Here is a 20,453-nt window from a genome sequence, read left to right on the forward strand (position 1 = left end):
ACAATGAAAGTTCTTGAAGTCCACACAAAGTCCTTCTAAAAAAACTCTTGTTAGTAAACCAGCCTCTCACTGATTAGGTCTCAGTCCATGACCTGTTTTGTGTTTTCTACAAACTTGACCAGATATTGGGTCTCTTCCTCTGCAGGTTGTCTTGCATCAGTTATAAATCTTATTATAGTGGTGTAATCACCAAAGCATGGTTTATTGTGTTGCACATGGGCAGCAGCATCAGTAGATCTGCTGGCTGGTATGTTTAGATTCAATTGTCAAAGGAGCTTGCAAAGAAAAGCGTCTGGACTTCTTTAAGTTACTTGAAGACGTTTCACCTCTCATCCGAGAAGCTTCTTCAGTTCTAAGGTCAAATGGTGGGGAGTCCCAGATATAAACATAGTGGGAGTATCCCCTCACAGAGGGACAAAAGGACCCCCTGATGATCCTCTAATCGCCTGAGCCAAGGTGTGAAACTGGGTGTGGGTCCCAATCAGCCAGGGTTTTAGGTGAGCTCATTGTGAAACCTGGCCCCACCTTATCATGCGAATTCCTGAGGTCAGATGGCCCAGGATGTGAGTGGGCGTTAAGGCGTCTGGGGAGGGATCTCAAAACTGGATTATAGATGGCAGAGAGCTGGTGTCGTAAACCCCCGCCTCTGTTCAAAGATGGTCGCTCACAGTGGACATAGATGGCTTCTTTCACTCCTCTTTCAAACCATCTGTCCTCTCTGTCCAAAATGTGAACATTGGCATCCTCGAAACAGTGTCCTTTATCCTTAAGATGCAGATGGACTGCTGAGTCTTGTCCTGTGGAGGTGGCTCTTCTGTGTTGTGCCATGCGCTTGTGAAGTGGCTGTTTGGTCTCTCCAAAAACTACGATGACCTGGATAACTGAGAACCTTCACAGACATATTGCCGTACATTTTGGGAGGAACACCCTTCAACTGGTGCGGGAGTATGAAAGGGAATCAAGAAAACTGACTACGATGACCTGGATAACTGAGAACCTTCACAGACATTTAGATTCAATTCAATTCAATTTTATTTATATAGCGCCAAATCACAACAACAGTCACCTCAAGGCACTTTAGATTGTATACAATAATACACACAGAGAAAAACCCAATAATCAAATGACCCCTTATGAGCAAGCACTTTGGCGACAGTGGGAAGGAAAAACTCCCTTTTAACAGGAAGAAAGGCTCAGGGAGGGGCGGGGCCATCTGCTGCGACCGGTTGGGGTGAGAGAAGTTAGACAGGATAGAAGACATGCTGTGGAAGAGAGACAGAGATTAATAACAAGTACGATTCAATGCAGAGAGGTCTATTAACACATAGTGAGTGAAAAAGGTGACTGAAAAGGAAAAACTCAATGCACATCAATGGGGATAAAAGTACATCCTCTGCTGGGTCTTTTTGAGGATGGAGTTGTGTTGGTCTCCCACTTCAGGTCCTGGGAGATGGTGGTACCCAGGAACTTGAAGATCTCCACAGTCGACACCGGGCTGTCTGATCTGGTGAGGGGGAGAAGTGTTGAGGGATGTCTCCTGAAGTCCACTGTCATCTCTACAGTCTTAAGCGTGTTCAGCTCCAGATTGTGCTGACTGCACCAGAGTACCAGCTGCTCAACTTCCTGCTGGTGTGCAGACTCATCACCATCCTTGATGAGTCCAATGATGGTGGTGTCATCTGCAAACTTAAGGAGTTTAACAGCCGAGTTCTTGGAGGTGCAGTCATTATTCACTTTACTCTTAGTGATCCAGTGGTTGTGTATTCTGTGTCTGCTGACATGGGGTTTGAATCCACATATATTTCCATTATACTTTCATGCAGCTGTTTTTCTTAAATTTATGGTGTACATATTAGTTATCAATGAAATTCACAGTTCTCTCTTGTTGTGCATATATATTTTTGCAGTCTCTCATAGTATTAAGTGCCTGTGACCCTTTTTCCTTTAGTTCATTTATTTTAGGCTACTGTACTGTTTTTATTTTTTTCCCTTCTGGGATCAAAAAAGGAACTTACCTCCCAGTCCAGGGGGCTCCCGGTCCATGTGTACATCATCATCATTGAAGAAGTGGCTTTAGACTGTAGGTGTAAATAGATGAAAGAGTTGTGGCCTGTGATTTGCTTAGCCAGAGATTGTTTGGTTTCCCCGATGTATACGTCGCAAGAATCCTCTTGACACTTAACCACAAACATTTTATGTTGCTCTGTTTGTGCTAGTAGACCAGATCCATGGCCTGAACTAATTTTTGTCATGAGTGATGAAAATACAGACTCTAAATGAACAGAATCATTTTGTTTTATTTTACTGCCTGAGTTTCTAACCACACATCACTCACTTTGGCGAAGCCTACCTAAAACTACTATGCCAGTACAAATAAACAGCATGTACGATGACAGAGTACAAGAACCACCTGATTCATCCTCAGATAAAGAAAGAACAAGATTACACCTAAAAGGCTTCAAGGGAAATCATCTCTTAAGGGCCAATGAGCTATCAAAAGAAGATACTGGGCATGTGCCCAGGGACCATGTCCCATCCAAAAGGCAAACAGGGCAAAATAACAGACTTTTATTCAGTCAAACTTTAGCTCTCAAAAACAATAAACTATCAAAACATTGATATATATGTTTTATCATATCAAAATATATTGTGGTTGTACAACACTCAATTCGTAGAAGATACAGTTTTCTACTTCTATGAAAAAAGGAAGGACATGCCCAGGAAACTGAGTTACTTCAGTTGATTTCCTTTGGTTAACCTAGTTGCTGTAGCTGAAGGTATAGCAAGTCCCTCAAGCTCAGGTCCTCTACCAGAGGAGTTTGAAAGTCTTGTGCAGTATCTTAGCTGTATATAGGACAAGACTGTTCAGGATGTCTCTGTCCAGTACCTGGAATCCGCTTGAGCCCCTCTTCCACTTTGGAAATTACAGCTCATAAAGCTTCTATAACCACTGAGACCACTTTGGGCCACGTCTGCTCCAGTTGTTACTTTAGTTCCTGATAATTCTCTATTGTCCCATGCTCCTTCTTCCTGTTGCTGTCCACTGGCATTGGTACATCTTGTCAACCACCATTATGTTTGGTTGGTTGGCCAGCAGCTGCATGCCCAAATGACCTTAGCCCTGGTTTTCTGAACCCCCTTTGGTGCTGTCTCCCATTGGAGCTTTGGGGACTTCTAGTCGATATTTAGCACAGATGTTCCTGTATACCAGCCACTCCCAAAGTCAAAAGTACTGTGGCCCACTTAAAAAACAGAAAAGCACATGGGGCCCATCCAATCTTAAATCTTAACAAGAAAAAGTGACGTATTTCCTTGAAAATTTTTTCAAAAAATTTGAATAAAATCTGACTCTTCACAAGGTTAATTATGGAGTTCCACAAGGACTGGTTCTTATATAGTGCTTTTCTACTCAATCTGAGCACTCAAAGCGCTTCACATAACTTGTACATTCACCCATTCCCACAAGCACTTTTTTCTAAGGTGTTTCTAAGTATCTTGCCCAAGGATATTTGGCATGCAGTGGTAGCACTTAAATGCTTCTTTAAGTGCTTGATGATTTGGTATGTGGCACGCCCCACTAGTGGGGCTCAGAATTCTGACAGGTGGGGTGCAAGTCAGCTGGCAGAAAGGTCATGCAGAACGAATGTTTAGCATTGGAATCACTTTTTTGGCAGAACTAAGAAATTCATGGCAGTTATGTGAATAATATGTGCATCCACTGAAAAGGTGCAGCCCAGTGTGTAACGCAACAGCCGCAATAAAGAAGTGTACTGAAAAGTGCGAACATGTGGTCAAGTCTGTCGGGCATCATTTGCAGTGGTGCCAAAACCCAGGATTGGGCCACTGGTTTCGGCCCAACCGAAGTTTCGACCCGACCACATGTTCACACTTTATTGCGGCTGCCAACTTACACACTGCAGCTTTTCGGCTACAGCCTACACACATCAAGAACAACAGAATCCAGTTCATTCTGTTTTAAGCTGGCGAGGCGTGATTGGGGATGGTGTTCAGGTGCATCCATCCCCTCCGCAACTGCGCCGCAGACCACGCCCGACTACAGCTCTGCAGTGAAAAACAGGCTCACTGTAGCCACAAAGAGTGAATAGTACTGTCACTAAATTATATATTTTTAATCTCTGTTCACAAGTTTCTGGATTTCTTTCTTTTTTTTTTAATAAGATTAAGACTGAACTTTATTTTCCATGTTTGGAAATGTTCACATTCTGTTTAACTTGTTGCTTTTTTGAAGAAGTGGTGCAGACTAATGAAGCAGTCTAGTGACAAAAGTTACAAATAGTTGTTTAAAATGAAAGTTGTTTGTTTAAAACAAAAAATTACTGAAGGATTCATTGTCAATGACTTTATCTAAATAAAGTTGCAGCTAGGCTTTTCTGTCATTGTTTTGGCTGGGCCCCACTAAAAGTTTGAACCTCAAATCTCCCCTGCTTGGCCTCCAGTAACACTGTGAGGAATCTTGTAGTCGTCTTTGACCAGGATATGTCCTTCAGTGCGCATATTAAACAAATACATAGGACTTCTTTCTTCCATTTGTATAATATCTCTAAAATGAGAAATATCCTGTCTCAGAGAGATGCTGAAAATTAGTTCATAAATGTATTACTTGTATGTTGGACTAATTCATTATTATCAGGATGTCCAAAAATCATTAAAAAGCTTTCAGTTCATCAAAAATGCTTCAGCAAGAGTACTGACAGGGACTAGAAACAAAAGAGCACATTTCTCCCAAATTGACAACTCTTCTTTGACACCCTTTGAAGTCCAGAATTTAAAATACCATCACATACAAGGTCTCAAATAATCAGCTCCTATATTGTCTTTAAAACCTCATAGCACATCGTACCCCATTAGAGTACCATGCTCTTAGACTAGTGGTTTGCTCGAGGTTGTGGTTGATGTCTCACTCAATTTTGGCATAGAGCTTGATGTCATCTATTTACAGGAGGTGGCTGATGTCACTCCACTCCTAAATCACTGCTGAATCTATATCTGTATTCACTCTTAGTGTTGAGAAGGTTTTAGGAGGTTGAGTCCTTACAGAACAGCCACAGGGTCAGTGCATCATCTTGGTATATTCCACACTTAATGGTGACTTGTGTCACTGCCTTCAAGTTGGCCTCCAGTGTTGTATTCCACAGTCCCACTGAGTTCCTGATCAATGTTATTGGCACACTATTAGCCTTATACAAGGCAAAGCACCCCAGTAACCATTTGTAGGGTATTGAGTTCTTGTAGTTGACGGTAATGCTCAGGTTGGTCTGCCTGGCTTTAGAGCTCTATCCACCAGGAGCCGCTGTTTTGACCCTTTGCTGTTATTTTCAGTGCCTTTCGGAGATGTGATCATGTTCATCTTGATTGCTACCATGCGATGAGATGAGCTTCCATGTTGTGGTGAGGCAGGCAATCTGCTGGGAGTTTGATAATGCTGTACTTTTGTGGGGATCCACCATGATTATGATTGTTCGGCCCTGTGTTAGCTAGTCTGTTGTTGGCAGCCCTCTTTGTGTCTCTAGCCAAACATGGTGTACCATTAGCTTGTTCAGCCCTTCAGACCCAGCCAATAGGTATGGATCATCAGGTCCTGGTTCTTAATTCAGGACACTAATTGTTGAATGTCTGCCTTTGTGATCTTAGGTGTTTCTTCCTCTGGGCGGTTGCTGCGGTCTTCTCTTAGGTCCACCAGCTGAAATGTGGGGGTATACAAGTGTGGCCTTAGTCTTTTTTCAGAAAACTGCAGCAGTAAAGAAGTTTGGTTAACTGTCATTAATCTATAGTTTTACCTGGCAGGTAAAACATTACTCCATTGTGACAACCAATCAGTGGACAGTCAGATCTACTCCAGGACAAAAGGTTGGGGTTTTTTTTGGTGTGGGGGGGTATCTAGCCAAGACTACTTGGATCATCTATCCATGGAGAAAAAAATGGAGAAATGAAGAGAAACTATGAATTTTGTAGACTTGTGATCCATATTCTGCCCCAGCAGCTTTATTTGAATCCCTGAAAATAGCAACGTCTCTCCCAGAGCTCCATTTCGGTGACCTCTACATGTAACTTGTAGAGAATCCATCACCTAACACTGCTGCCAGGATGCAAGCTTTCAAAGTACAGACAGCTAGATGTATTTTCAGTCTGGATGGGTAAAATAATGGCGCTGTGTGGGAGGTGAAGAACAAGAAATTGCTTATTTAATTAAAGCAAAGTTAAGGGCTACATATCTACCTTAAACCAACTACCACACACAAATCTTATCTTTTGTTGACTTGGACTTTGACCAGAAAAGTTCCAGTAGTATTAATTTATTACTTTAATGTCATGCCATGAGAGTTGAGTATTTTTACACTGCAAATAATTCCTACAGTTTAAAGAAGCTGCCACTGACAGAAGGGGTTATTGCGCAATTTGACCTGTAAGGGAGGTACTCTGTACTCTGGGTCCTTCTGGTAGCTGCAAATAAACATTGATGAGTGAATCTGATAGCAGAGCAACTATGTGACATTTCGACTAAGTTAATCTCAAAGACATTCAGAGGATGGTTTGAGGGCAGACCTCACTACTGTTTTTGACCGACAGGTGGGCGTGTCCCAGAAGGTCTGACATCACGTGCATACTATGGACAGAACACCTGTGTGTGTGTAGTAAACTAGCAAAGTTGTGAATAACTACATAAATAACAATAGCATCACCTTCTGCTGGGGTAGCTCATTCATCACAAGCAATATTTCAGAATGTCCACAAGAGGTCTCTGTAGACCATAAACTGGCATCCACAGGACATGGCTTACAAGGCCGTGCTGAGCGCATGGCCACTGATGCAAAGGATCTTTGGGTCTATTTGATTATTGTATATTGACGTTCTGAGGCTAAATCAAAACAGATAAATTTGCAAACCCTTCGGCACTTCAGTAAACCGACGAACATCCTTCAGGATTTCCCTGATTGTGGCTTCCAGCCTTCTCCACAGGGGCTTCGTCTATATGCATCTTTGATCTTATATATAATTGCTTCTGGGATTACTGTGGCAGTGGCCTGTATGAGCTCATTGGTTTCAGTGATACTGGTAGTTGGGATGGTTGGCCAGGTTGGCTCATGATATTTATAATGGTCACTGTTGTTCCCACTGTGCTGTAGCCTCGGGATCTCTAGCTTAGATAGTAGTTTCAGCTGATGTTGCTGAGCTAAAAGGATGCTTCTTGGCCATTTTGGATGTTTGGTTTCTACTCATCTATAGTTCTCACATATATAACCTCTCTTATTGGGTTGGCTGGCATAGTAGCATTTAACCAACTTCATATTATCAGTCCTTGTAAATATACGCCTTGTTCCAGTAGTCGACCCAACCAAAACACCTGACACAGAATTTGTTAAGCCTGGCCTATTGTTCCGAAGACAGTAATGATACCACTGCACTATCCAATTAATGCAACTTGAGTACGCCACAGCAGTACCTTAACACTCTGGCTATTGTAATAATTTGCTGTACGGCAGTGAAGGTGAAGGCATGCTACACTAGATGGCAGCAAAAGCTGCAGGAATTCTTACTATTAGAGGATGTTTAAACTCCAGAAAAACTTGACCCCAACGCAAAATCTGCTCATGTTCTAAAGGAAGATATTTATGCATTGTGCAAAGAATCAAGAGTGACAACAATTGCAAAATATTGAAAATAGGTCTGCCGAAATACTTGTACTTGATTGCAATAAAATATGTGATGTAGATACACTAGAAAAGAAAATACCTTCATATAATAGTTATAAAACCCCTCATCATCAGTGGCACGCCAGTGGAGAGAGTGGACAGTTTCCGATACCTGGGTGTCCACATCACTCAGGACCTGTCATGGTCCTGCCACATCAACTCCCTGGTTAAGAAAGCCCGTCAGCGTCTCTTCTTCCTCAGAAGACTTAGAGACTTCCATCTGCCACTGAAGGTGCTCAAGAACTTTTACTCCTGCACCATCGAGAGCGTCCTGACGGCAAACATCTGCACCTGGTTTGGGAACAGCACCAAGCAGGACAGACGAGATCTGCAAAGAGTGGTGCACTCAGCCGAACGCATCATTCAATCAGAGCTCCCTGACCTGCTGCCCATCTACACCAAGCGGTGCAAGTCCAAAGCTAGGAAGATTATGATGGACCTCTCCCATCCCAACAATGGACTCTTCTCACTGTTGAGGTCTGGGAAGCGCTTCCGCTCCCTTAAGGCCAAAACAGAGAGAATGAGGAGGAGCTTCTTCCCCCAGGCTATTCGGGCCCTGAACCAGGTGTAGGACTGGACTCTCCCACACACGTCACTATAAGACTGGACTCTCACACACATCACCACACGCACCACCACACATTTCCTATAATCCTATAATTCCTATAATTTATAATCTTTATCATCTTTATAATCTCTTCTGCTATTTGCACATTCTTTACTGTAAATTCCTAAGTTAATTTGTAAATTTTGTAGTAAACTGTAAATTGTAAATATTGTAAAACTTTTCTTCTGTCATTTAATGGTCGGGCATTGTACAGCTACAAGCATTTCACCCCCATGTCATACTGTGTATGGTTGTGTGTGTGTGACAAATAAAATTTGAATTTGAATTTGAATTTGAATTTGATTTGAATTTGATTTGAATTTGAAACCCATATAAAATATAAACCCATGCTTGTGGAACTATCTTGTGTATACTGAAAGTTAATGTCTCAAAACTGTTTCACTTTTAAGCTGACAAGCAGAACACTCTCTTCCTTGTTGCAACAGCTTTAGCCCTTGGCAGTTTTGAAACATCCTGTGGTTAAACAGCCAATACCCACATTTAAAAACAAAAACTGAAGAGTGTAAATTCTCGTCACAGTATCTATGCTAAACACAATCCAAAGAAGGAGGCTACAAATCACTGAAAATGAGAATTACCTGATTTCAATGAATTAAGCACAATGAAATGTAGAAAGCACTCTGCTGAATCCTTTTTCTTACCATAAAAGGACCATTTGAAAACAGCTGTAAACTGCTGTTGAAAGGGCAGCTGGTAGGTGGAAAGTGTTCACATTTACCCACTGCTGTGACTCATTCACAAAAAAATATTAAAAGAGACACAATCATCTCCAATAGCTTATTTTAGGCATAATAAATATTTCCAGAGGGGAAAAGAAGGTGTAAATGTCATGACAGTCTCTTGCTGCAGCTATGAGAACTATATTTGTGACAAAATTATATTCATAAGCCCACTCTCTGTGTAAACTGCGCATATGACAGAATGTGATGCACCTTTTGAACTGTGAACTGCACTTCAGCTGGGACAAAGTTAACTTGAAAAAGAGCTGCTTGTGTGTCAGCACGGCTTTAGTTCTGTGGTGTTGATGCTCTTCATCTGATTTGGCTGTTGCGTTCTGCTAGATGTCGGTCTGTGGAGGTCTATTCAGGCCAAAATTATGTTTACACCATTTACTATGAGCTTCAGTTAGTCTCAATGTGTCTTTCGGCTACACGCTTCTGTGTGCCTGTTGTCACTTGACAGCGCTGTTCTGTTTGCTGTGTGCACAATTACATTCAGGACTACATTCAGCACAGCACACTCAAACATTACATTAGTGCGACAAGTAGGGTAAGATAGTCAGAGGGGAAGACGCATGTCAAGATAACAGATTCACAAAGAGAAACAATTTTTCTTCAGTGTTTCTATTTTTCTACTATGCAGCTCGTCACAATTGAAGTCAAAGTTGAAAGGAGTTAGAGAAAGCAGGTTGAATACAACCATATATGTGTTATGTAACACGGACAAATTTCAATTCTTAACAGATTCATGTGAGTTGAGTTATTCACATCATGAGACTCTCTGTGCCTTCATTGATTATATGGTAAATGGCCTGTATTTATATAGCGCTTTACTAGTCCCTAAGGACCCCAAAGCGCTTTACATATCCAGTCATCCACACATTCACACACTGGTGATGGCAAGCTACATTGTAGCCACAGCCACCCTGGGGCGCACTGACAGAGGCGAGGCTGCCGGACACTGGCACCACCGGGCCCTCTGACCACCACCAGTAGGCAACGGGTGAAGTGTCTTGCCCAAGGACACAACGACCGAGACTGTCCAAGCCGGGGCTCGAACCGCCTTCCGATTACAAGGCGAACTCCCAACTCTTGAGCCACGATCGCCCGCTGTAGTATAGTGTAGTTAGGTACTCAATTCTAATTAAAACTGGGGCGGTGTTACCTTCTAAAAAGGACCTTAGCAAAGATCCAAACAGGAAGAGTACTGACTATTTATACTCTTGTTTTAACTCTTTATATCAGCTGACTGAAAGCAGTCCTTCCTCTGTGAAACCAATCAGAATTAGCTAAATAAAAAATAAAAAAAGACTTTAAGGCAAACATTATTTCTGTTATTTGAACCTTTTCCTTCCTGCGGTGATGTCATGGATGTCTACCATTTCAAAATCCCACTGTTGCACCTCCCATTCACCACATTCATTTCCACTTCTCATTAAAAGCAATGTTGCAATGTCTATGGGGCAAGAGTCTAGACCCCACTGCGAGGGTGGGGGTAGAGGTGAGGGGGATCTTCCTGAAAAGCTAAAAGTCTCACTGCCTTCAGAAAAGGATGATGCCATAATGGATGGTCTAACAGCAAAAAACACCCTGTTTTTACAATTTTTTCAAATGTAATTTTTTTGTACTATAACCTGTTCATTCCTATTGTAATGTAATCAAAAGGAGAATATTTGTAGTTGTTCAGAGTCCCACTAAGTATTCTGAGAGGGGTTTGTAACGTACACCGGGCATCCACATTAACACAGTGGGACAGACGGCTCCTCTGCAGATTCTGTATACAGAATATAATAATAATAATAATAATAATAATAATAATAATAATAATTTATACTTTATATAAATATATATATTTATACTGTACATATATAGAGGGCATGGATGGCATGTACGATCTACTGTACAATGTAAAGCACCTTGAGGTGACTGTTTTTGTGATTTGGTGCTATATAAATAAAATTGAATTGAATTGAATTGAATGAAAGTATACTCTGCGTATGTATATGTGAGTATATTTGAGTATTAATGTGTAATAGGATACTGCTTAGCAGTGTACTTAGCAGTGCGGTATGATGTGCCCGGAGCACCTCATATCACCTCACTAGTGAACAAAACCCCGAGATACTTAAACTCCTCCACTTAGGGCAGGAACTTGTCCCTGACCCAGAGTGGGCACTCCACACTTTTCCCTCTGAGGCTCATGACCTCAGATGTGGAGGTGCTGATTCTCATTCCCACCGCTTCACACTTGGCTGCGAACTGTTCCAGTGCGAGCTGGTGGACAAACTACAAGACAAAATACAGACTTACTATATAATATATACAAAGATGGAAGAATTAAGGATATATAGGTATAACATGCATGTTGCATGGTGTGTGTAATGTTCGTGGTGACTTAGTGACTTAGTGGTTTGTGGCTAAAGGGCTTCCTGTTTGTCATCACACTGACAGGCCAGAGGAGAGGACTAGGCCACTTCCGTTTGGTAGACTTTAAACTACACACTACATACATAAAGACTCTTATTTAGAGTCTTTATGAATACGAAAAGAAACAACTTCCATTTGTTATCACTTAACAGTAGAAGTGTGTATTGTTGTTTAACGTTCATGAAAGTTCCCCAATAGCGCTACAGTTTCAAGGGGACTCATATACAGACTATCTTGAACTTTGCTGCACTATGATTGTATGCTATGGAATTTACTCTTCACCTTCTGTTGTACGACACTTTTTGTTCAAATGGATCAGAAACATGTTAGTAAGAACACGTTACCCTAAAACTACCAAGTCTGGTATGATGTTTTGAAAAATGCAAATCAGTATTACAGTAAACTCACTGGATTTCCAATTCAATTCAAACCCCAACAATCACGTAAGCCCCTATGAGCAAGCGCTTTGGCGACAGTGGGAAGGAAAAACTCTTTTAAACAGGAAGAAACCTCCAGCAGAAGTAGGGCCAGTAACACTGCACTCTCTGTGTTTCCAGTTTTTGCACCTTTGGATCAACATTAACTCGCCTCTGTTAAGAACCAGATTTCCTCTGATGCTGATCCTCCTCCCTGTCTCACTGCCTGTCAGAAACTTACCTGCCAACTACTGTTCCTCTTACCTCAGGTCTTCGTGGAATACGTGGAATAAGTCTGAAATCTCTGTCTGCCCTTCTGGTTGCTGCAACATACTTTAGGTCTGGAAATGGAAAGGAAAGGTCAAACATCTCGTTCTACAAGTTCCATCTCTCAGACACTCACTAGGGGAACCACCCCTTTCTAAGTCCTTGCATCGCACTGCTAAAAATAAGCAAACCTTCTTTCACTCCTTTTGCAATCATACTTATTTTCAACCTGAGCTCTGGAAGTAACTCGTCTTCTCCCGCCATTGCAGTGGGTCCCGCTCCTGTGACGTTCTCTCTCTGCCACTCCTTGACCTTAGTGATCCTTGTGTTAATTAAAGTTTTGTCTAAAAATAAAAAGCAGTGTTTTGAGTCTGCTTTTGGGCAATGCCTTTGCACGCTGGCCACTTGGCCTTGATAGAGAGGGTGTCTGTCTCCCTGAATCCAAAGTGGAAGCTGATTCACAGAAGAGGGCTTGCAAGCTGAAGGCTCTGCCTCCCTTTCTACTTTCAAATACTTTAAGGGAATGCATTACACACCACTTGTTACTTTTCTTAAAGATATCACATTACGTTACTTAACTAATCGCCAGAGAAAGTAATTTGTTACTTCACGATCCATTACTTTCATGTTACTCCATAACATGACCTGAAATGCATTGTCACATAATTACCAGTTAATAGTAAAACCTGGGGCTACACATATTGATGGAAATCTCAATCCCAATGAGCATAAACACAAACCGACAACACAAAGCAGTTGCAGAAAACCTGCCCAAAGAGACTTCAAAGCAATTACCATTGTGATTCTACTTTATTTATATGTAAGAGTAGGACTGAAGGCTACAAGGCTACTGGACTCCTAACTCATCAGTACTTCTGTTAAGTGCTGAAGATGAGGCTCTGGAAGCAAGACTCAGCTCAGCATACGCTCAGTTTCAACATCACTCTGGGTTCTTCTGTAGCTTCCTGTTAGCATGTCTGAAGTTGTGTTGTTTCTGTCTTGGATGCAGTTTTCATTTTACCATCCCTCTCTTGTCCGTTCTAGCCAGCACGTTCTCACAAAATAGAAGTAATGTCGATGACTGCAGCTAAAAAAATTCTTTGCTGCTCATTTTTCAAGATTCTGAGGGACAGGGTTGGGCTTTTCTTTCTTTTTTCTAGTTGATAAATGGACGAGAAAATGGCACAACAGGGATATATTTAATTAAATTCACAAGTATGCTACATAGTGCCTTAATATTTTATTAAAGACAAGTAACATACAATGGGAACAAGTCTGGAAGTTTCAGTTTACCTTCTGTATTGATCATGAACCAGCTGAGCGATGTAGCCACAGGTCAGCTAGCTTTGTCCTATGACCACAGCCTCTATAGGAAAGACACAAATTTAACATAAATATGTATGAAAAGTATGAAAAGCTCTTTTTATGTTTTAAATTTGCACTTCTCTGCACAAAGACTTCTTGTACCAAATAATTGTGACACTTTCTTCACCATCAGGTCTCCATGTAGAGTTTTATTTTCCCACACACTCTGAATACCTGATGTGTGACATGAGACAATGTACCCAGTTATTCATTGTGTTCTATATGTTTCCTGTGTACTACCTACATTAATGACCGTAAAGACTAATGGAAACATTATACAGTTTAAATAAACTTACCACTTACCGTAAATATGAGATAAACTGCACAGGGTAAAACAGAAACAGTCTGGTAGTTATTTCGGTGCAAAGTCAACATGTGTTTTCAACATGTGTTGATGTGCAATTGTGAACGAACACTTTAAATATGTTAAAGAACACGATCTTACCTAAGTGCTAAATACAGCGCCATATAGCTGTCTGCTTTTTTTGTTAATACTAATTAAAGAACAGTTTTAATGGTGTTGTCTTTTGTGTTACATTTTCTAGCCTGTGACTTTTAATCTAATGCTCCGGGGAATCTTTTCTTTTCATGTGTTTGAGTTTTGACAACACTGACAATATTTTCTTATGTACTGAATTTTGCATAACAAAATATTAATTTGATTGAGTAAAGGAAATGACATAACTGCTGTATAAAAACCTAAATTACATCTTGGGGTAGTGGGGGTGGGGAACAAAGGTGATATCTGTAACTCTCTAGGGAAGTTGTCACAAGTATCAGTATTCAACGGTGAATTGTACGAGGATGAGTCTTCTGCTGGGTCGTCTGCTACTTTTGTTCCTCCATGCCCTCTCAACTTGGTGTGAGTAAAAACATCAATATTAATGTAGGATCATGTGTGCTTCTAAAGATGCAAACTTTAAAAACTTTAACATTTTTAAATTAACTTGAGAAAATAAATAAAAAAATAAACCAAAGCTAGATTTCTGGGCATAATCAAAATCTAATGGGTACTAAGCTTTCATGGAATTCTCACATAACTTGAAAACTAAAGTTTCTAAAAGTACTCAGATTATACAGAATTAATTTTTAGCATTCAAATTATTGTTGACTTTAATCATCCTACTTATAATGCACAGGAACTGGACGAGATAAAAAAAAAAAGGGGGGGACCTGCTTAAACATAAAGCTTAATGAAAATAGCGAAATATAGACATAGTTGAATGTAAGTGCTTTTATGCATTTTTAAGCCCATCACTTTCATTTTCATGACAAATTTACAGTGCATGGCTAGTTCTGAGCAGGAAACTGAGTGAAGTTTAGCTGAATTCACATGAAGGAAGTGACTTCACATGTTAAGTGACTGAACATATAGTGAACCACATTAAACAACTTATGGACATCAAACAACAGTTAAAAGGAGAGTGAATAGATTTCTGACTTAGACTTTGAATGAAGAAGTTATATTTATTCAAGGTTTTTGAAACGATAGATGTAAAAGACAACCTAAAAGTTGTCAGGAAGTTTATTTGAGTTTAATTTGTATGTTTCTTACCGTATTACCGTAATGCTAAGTTCTAGTGTTACTATAAATATGTCTTAGTTAGGTTTTGTTTAGTTAAAGTTTCATCCATGCTCCCTTGTTTATGTGTCGTTTTCTGTCTCTTGTCCTCTATGCATGATTTTTAGTTATGCCTGTGCCTCGTTCCCCTTATCTCTTTCCGTGTTCTTCTTCTTGTGTATCATTTGGTCTCCCCAGTCTGTTATGTGTTTCATGTCTGCGTTTTCCATGTCATATCGTCAAGCTTGTGTTGTCATGTCTACGTCTCACGATGTTTCCTATGTTATTTTGACAGTCTGGTGTTCCATGTTCAGTGTGTTCAGTTTTGCCTCCCCTGTGGCATCGTGCTCATTTGTGTCAGCTGTGTTTGCCAGGTGTTTCCACTTCCCTCATTACTCTTCTGTGTCATGTCTCCATGTTCCAATGTGTATGTGTTAGTCCCCGTAGGGAAATTACTCCTTTGCATTTAACCCATTCACCCAGTGAAGCAGTGGGCAGCCACCAATGCAGTGCCCAGGGAGCAGTGTGTAGGGACTGTACCTTGCTCAGGGGTACCTCAGGGTAGCCGTTCAGTTTAGTTTTCCCAGTTTAGGTTATTGTTTATTCTCAGCTTGGTTACCTTGTGCATTGCTTTGTATTTCTCCGTCAGCCATAATAAACGACTCACTTTCAGTTAATATTAAGTTTGTTTCCATGATTTGTTTTGTCTGGATTTAGGTCTTCTGTTTTCAACTCCACACATTCTTCATCCGCTGCCCTTGACAAAAATTATTGTCATGTCATCTTTATTTCCAATGTGCAATCACTACTTTATATTATTTTTTAATAACTTACATTATTATGTTCCAATTTATCTGTTACAGGTGTTTCATCAGGCACATTTGTTGTGACCCAGAGTCCCGATGTTTCTGTCATGGAGGGCGAGACAGTCAGCATCACCTGCTGCTGGACAGAGAAGTTTGAAAGAATTAGAGTGAACTGGCTTAAAAATCAAACAGAAATTAGGAGTGATCAGCCTAATGCGTCTCTGAAAAAGGAAGAGAAGAAATGTTCATCTTTGAATATCTCAAGTGTTAGAACAGAGGATTCAGGGACGTACATCTGCAAGGTGACTGCGGAGATACCATCTTTAACTGAGGCTAAAGGAAATGGGACAGTCATCACGGTTAAAGCCAAAAAAAAGAAAGACAAAAGAAATCGTGAAGAAGTGAAAAAAGATGACAACACAGATCAGCATATTGCTCGAGGTAGGTGACAAATCACCAGAATGCTGACATACATGTTTATGTAAGCCACTGGGTTGTCTAATATAGGTTTACAGAGACATGATCAGGTCTTATGAGCAAACATCATTTAAAAAAAATACTGATTGTGTCTCGAACGTTATTAGTAATGTTTCACTAAAAACATATGAATGTACACTCACAAATCAACAGCGGTGTTATACATCTGCTCTCACATGATTAGCAAACCGTGCACTAGGATGATGGTGGTTCATAATCCCATATGCAAATGTCTGATTGTGTAGATTTTTAAAATGGCACAAAACCGCTGTGGAACCAGGATAGCAAAAATTAAGTTCATATTTTGTCAAGTTGTGAAGAGGCAGTGTTGGGGAGTAACAGGATACATGTAGCGCCGTTACATATTTAAAATACAAAATATGGGTAACTGTATCCCGTTACAGTTAACGTTTTAAAAGGTGGTAGTCAGAATAAAGCTACTTTGTTGAACTAAATGGATTACGCGCGGTCTTTTCCTTTTTCATATGTTAGGCTATGCCCTCTCTATTTTTGGAAACCCAAACAAAACATGCATTAAAGAGGCTCAAATGCCTGTGTCTCAATCTCACTGCCCATGTCACCTCTACTTGCCGTGATGCCACATCGCTTGACGTGAAGAAATATTTTTAAAAATTATTTTTCAAAAAAATGATTTAATATGAAGGCAATAGGCAGAGTGTTACAGGCATGGCCCTAAAGAATGTAGCCTCATGGGTAGGGTAGTCTGTGCTGCAGGGAGAATGGACTGCCATACCTGTGATGTGTCTGTGAGCGCGAGGAGCGAGAAATGGGGAGTGGAAAAGTAAGAGCATTCATCGAGCAGAAACGGGAGATGGAAGCATGTAAATATAATAATAACTGCTGCAGCCAAAAAGAGTGCCTGACAAGCCCAGTTGTAAGTAAGCTCGACTCGACTGTACGCTATGTTCGTGTTTTTCTCTGAAAAAATAAGTTCCGTTGGAGAAGTCTTTCAACGCCTCTCTCTATCTCTCGCTAGCAAAGTTGACCCAGGCAACAAAGTAAAGCTAGTTTTCGGCTACGAGCCCGACATATTAGCCAGAGGTCCCTTTACGGTTTTATGTCTTTACGGTTCAGAGCAGCGGATCCATTTTATATAAGCGCGGAATTGTTTTCTATTCGTGCAAAAAGTGCAGCCTTACCTAATGTCAACCTACTGTTGCGCATTTTTTATTGATATTTGAAAATCTAGTTGGTATTGTTATGGCGAATAACCTTCAGTAATAGTAATAAATCACACAACAATAGTACATTCATGTAGTTGTAAAAAGCATGATAATATATTAAGTAATCCAACGTATTCAGAATACGTTACTCTCATTGAGTAACGTAACGGAATACGTTACAGAATACATTTTGGGTCATGTATTCTGTAATCTGTAGTGGAATACATTTTAAAAGTAACCTTCCCAACACTGTGAAGAGATGAGTGGTATGGACCTAAAATGCACAGGAGTGGATATGTTGAACAAACGACAAGCCCTTTATTTGGCCAACAAGTAAATAAAAAAATCTAAAAAAAATCTAAAAGGGGTGTCAAATGTACGGCCTGCGGGCCAAATCCGGCCTAGGAGATAATTTCATATATCTGTTATTAAAGATCCGTCGTTATGTGGGAGCCGAATCTTCAGCCTTGCTGAGAAACCGTGCATGGGAGGGTAGGACTTTATTTTAATGGGCACACCATGCGGCCAATCACATGCGAAGGCAGAGATCACACCATTATGTAAAAGAAGGAAGGGCAGCAGACATTCCTAAGACACAAAGAGACGTGAGCCAGTGTTCCAGGTTAACTGGTTTTTATCCTAGCTGGTTAGATCTGTTTGCACAGTCCATTCTCCGTGCAGCAGATGTTGGATTTTTTACTGAATAGTCTTCTCTGTCTGTCAGCGTCTCGTGGAGTTTGACAAGATTAATGACGTTGACCAAGAAAGGTCTCCATCTCCAGCTCATGCAAATATAGACACGTATCAATATTATCCTCAGACAACAGTGAAATTATGTTAAAAAAATTAAATCAGAAAGTCTTCCACCTGTCGTCGTGCCCGTGTCTTTCTGTAACATAAATAACAAGCCGAGATTTTCCTCACAACACAACCGATGAGCTCGACTGACCGTCGGGTTTGCCTGCATACATCCTGTTCACCTGTCAGCTGTTTAAAACCTGCTGATATAGGAAACACGCCCACGTTAACCGGTGACGATCACAGCTTAATATGGGCAGCTGCTGATCAATATAACGTGAAGTTATTCTGCACAAAATAAGCAAATGTATCTTTTTTCCTCAGCGTAGAGCTGCTGGAGCTCGTGCTTCCGCTCAAAGTGATTGATTGTTTCTCTTTTTCTCTTTCTACTATAGACATTTCTGTTGTTTTTTTGTTTTCAAAAAACAAAACAACAACAACAGTCAGGGGACAAAGATGTTTTCAAGTCTCATGCTGACTGTTTTCTTCCTTTTCAACAGCAGCATTTTCTTCAGTATGTAGAAAAACTGTTAAATATGTAACTTCTTTACACTGACAGGAAGGAGAGTTTCACTAGTCGGGCCCACTTAAGTGGGCACCATATGGCATTTGATGCTCCTGCTTTAACTGAAACCTATACTGGGAGACTATACTAGAACATTAGGAATTGGGGACATCAGGGTGACTAACGGTCTGAGGGATAAAGCGAGACAATACATATGATGATGAGGGGAAGTGGACATATGGGAACACAACTGAACTGAACACACTAAATGATTCAAGGGGAAGTGAAACAGAACACGATGCAAACAAGACAAGTGACTACCAACATAAAACAGGAAATTACACAGACAGCAGACAGCTAGGGAGGCAAAACATAGAGAAACCAAACAGACATGTGGACACAACCAGAGAGACAGGGATCACAAAAGGGAACCCACAACCAAGGAACAAAACTACAAACAAACTCAAAAGTGTGTGGAAAACCTACAACAAGTCATAAATCCACAAAACTCAAAACACTGGCATGGAGTTATCACTCCAGCCTGTGGACTGTGTATAACCTGTGTGCACCTGATCAGATGCCTCTGTCGATGAATTTCAGAAGCCCGAAAGGAAGAAGTATTCACTTATCTCATGAGGACTCTGCCCGTCCTCGCCTTGATCACAGCCTTCTTCTGGGTCTACCATGTAGGGAGCAAAGCTCAGCAGAACTCAAAAGGTACAATACAACACAAAGCTCCAGTGACAGCCGTTGGTTACGCTGCATAATGACCGGTTGATTGTCATATTTCAGCTTCTTCTGGAAATAAACCAACTTCAAGTCAAAAGCAAGAGCAAGACGAGGAAGAGGAAGAAAGAGATGGAAGAGCAGTAGAAGCAGCAAATGAATGTTAGATTAAAGTGTCTGATAATAAAATCTGATTACAAATAGAAGAACTATATTCTTTTGTTACTGATCAGTTAAGAGTATGTATAGTTTTATTCTTCATTCATTCAAAACAACAAATGTTGGCACAACAAAAAGTGACTGCACATGTAAATAGATTGAAAAGTGAATAATACCACAACGCATGAGAAGTAAAGTGGGTAGATGGTGTCTGTGTGGAAGTATTGTGTCCGAGTGACACTTGTCAGTTGACTGTTGATTCAGTGTGAAAGGTTTATCCTGTGCCCTCACATCTTGAAGTAAGTAAAAAAAAGAACCTCTTTGCTTTCAGATTTGTTCCTATTCTTTGTTTTCATGTTCAGTTAAACTTCAGGTAATTCTGCCATTAAGCTACTAAAAAAATTGGAATAAAACGTTTCTGTGTTTTCTTGCACATGTTTTAACGGCACATTTGTTGTGACCCATACTCCAAATATGTCTGTTCTACTGGAGAGAAGTCTGACAGAGTGAGTGTGAACTAGCTAAATAAGACAAAGGAAATGGTAGACATCAGAATTCTAAAAATGGTTGATACAGATAAGCTTGTTGCTGGGGGTAAGTAACAAAATGTCCTGCCATACTTCATGTTGATACCGTCCCGTTATGGACTGTATGATGCATTTGACAAATAAAGAACCTTGAACCTTGAACCTTGATATTATCT

General features: G+C 40.5%; 1 protein-coding gene across 1 annotated transcript; it reads left to right on the forward strand.

Moving 5' to 3' along the window:
* Positions 1–1,450: 1,450 nt before the first annotated feature.
* LOC146636922 (uncharacterized) lies at positions 1,451–19,632 on the forward strand. Its single transcript, XM_085350404.1, has 4 exons — positions 1,451–1,507; positions 1,606–1,717; positions 15,959–16,342; positions 19,466–19,632. Exons 1-4 carry the CDS (start codon positions 1,451–1,453, stop codon positions 19,630–19,632), a joined length of 720 nt encoding a protein of 239 aa, XP_085206530.1.
* Positions 19,633–20,453: the final 821 nt, after the last annotated feature.

This window comes from Diplotaxodon limnothrissa, linkage group LG3, assembly GCF_057381915.1.
Source record: "Diplotaxodon limnothrissa isolate DT_005_m linkage group LG3, D_limnothrissa_male_GT1.1, whole genome shotgun sequence".
Classification (NCBI taxonomy): domain Eukaryota; kingdom Metazoa; phylum Chordata; class Actinopteri; order Cichliformes; family Cichlidae; genus Diplotaxodon; species Diplotaxodon limnothrissa.

Bases quoted from the DNA above. Each gene is read 5' to 3' on its own strand.
- LOC146636922 (XM_085350404.1), top strand. From the start codon at position 1,451: ATGGTGGTACCCAGGAACTTGAAGATCTCCACAGTCGACACCGGGCTG. The intron at 1,718-15,958 runs GTGCAGTCATTA...TATCTGTTACAG, and splicing joins TAACAGCCGAGTTCTTGGAG to GTGTTTCATCAGGCACATTT. The intron at 16,343-19,465 runs GTAGGTGACAAA...GATGAATTTCAG, and splicing joins AGATCAGCATATTGCTCGAG to AAGCCCGAAAGGAAGAAGTA.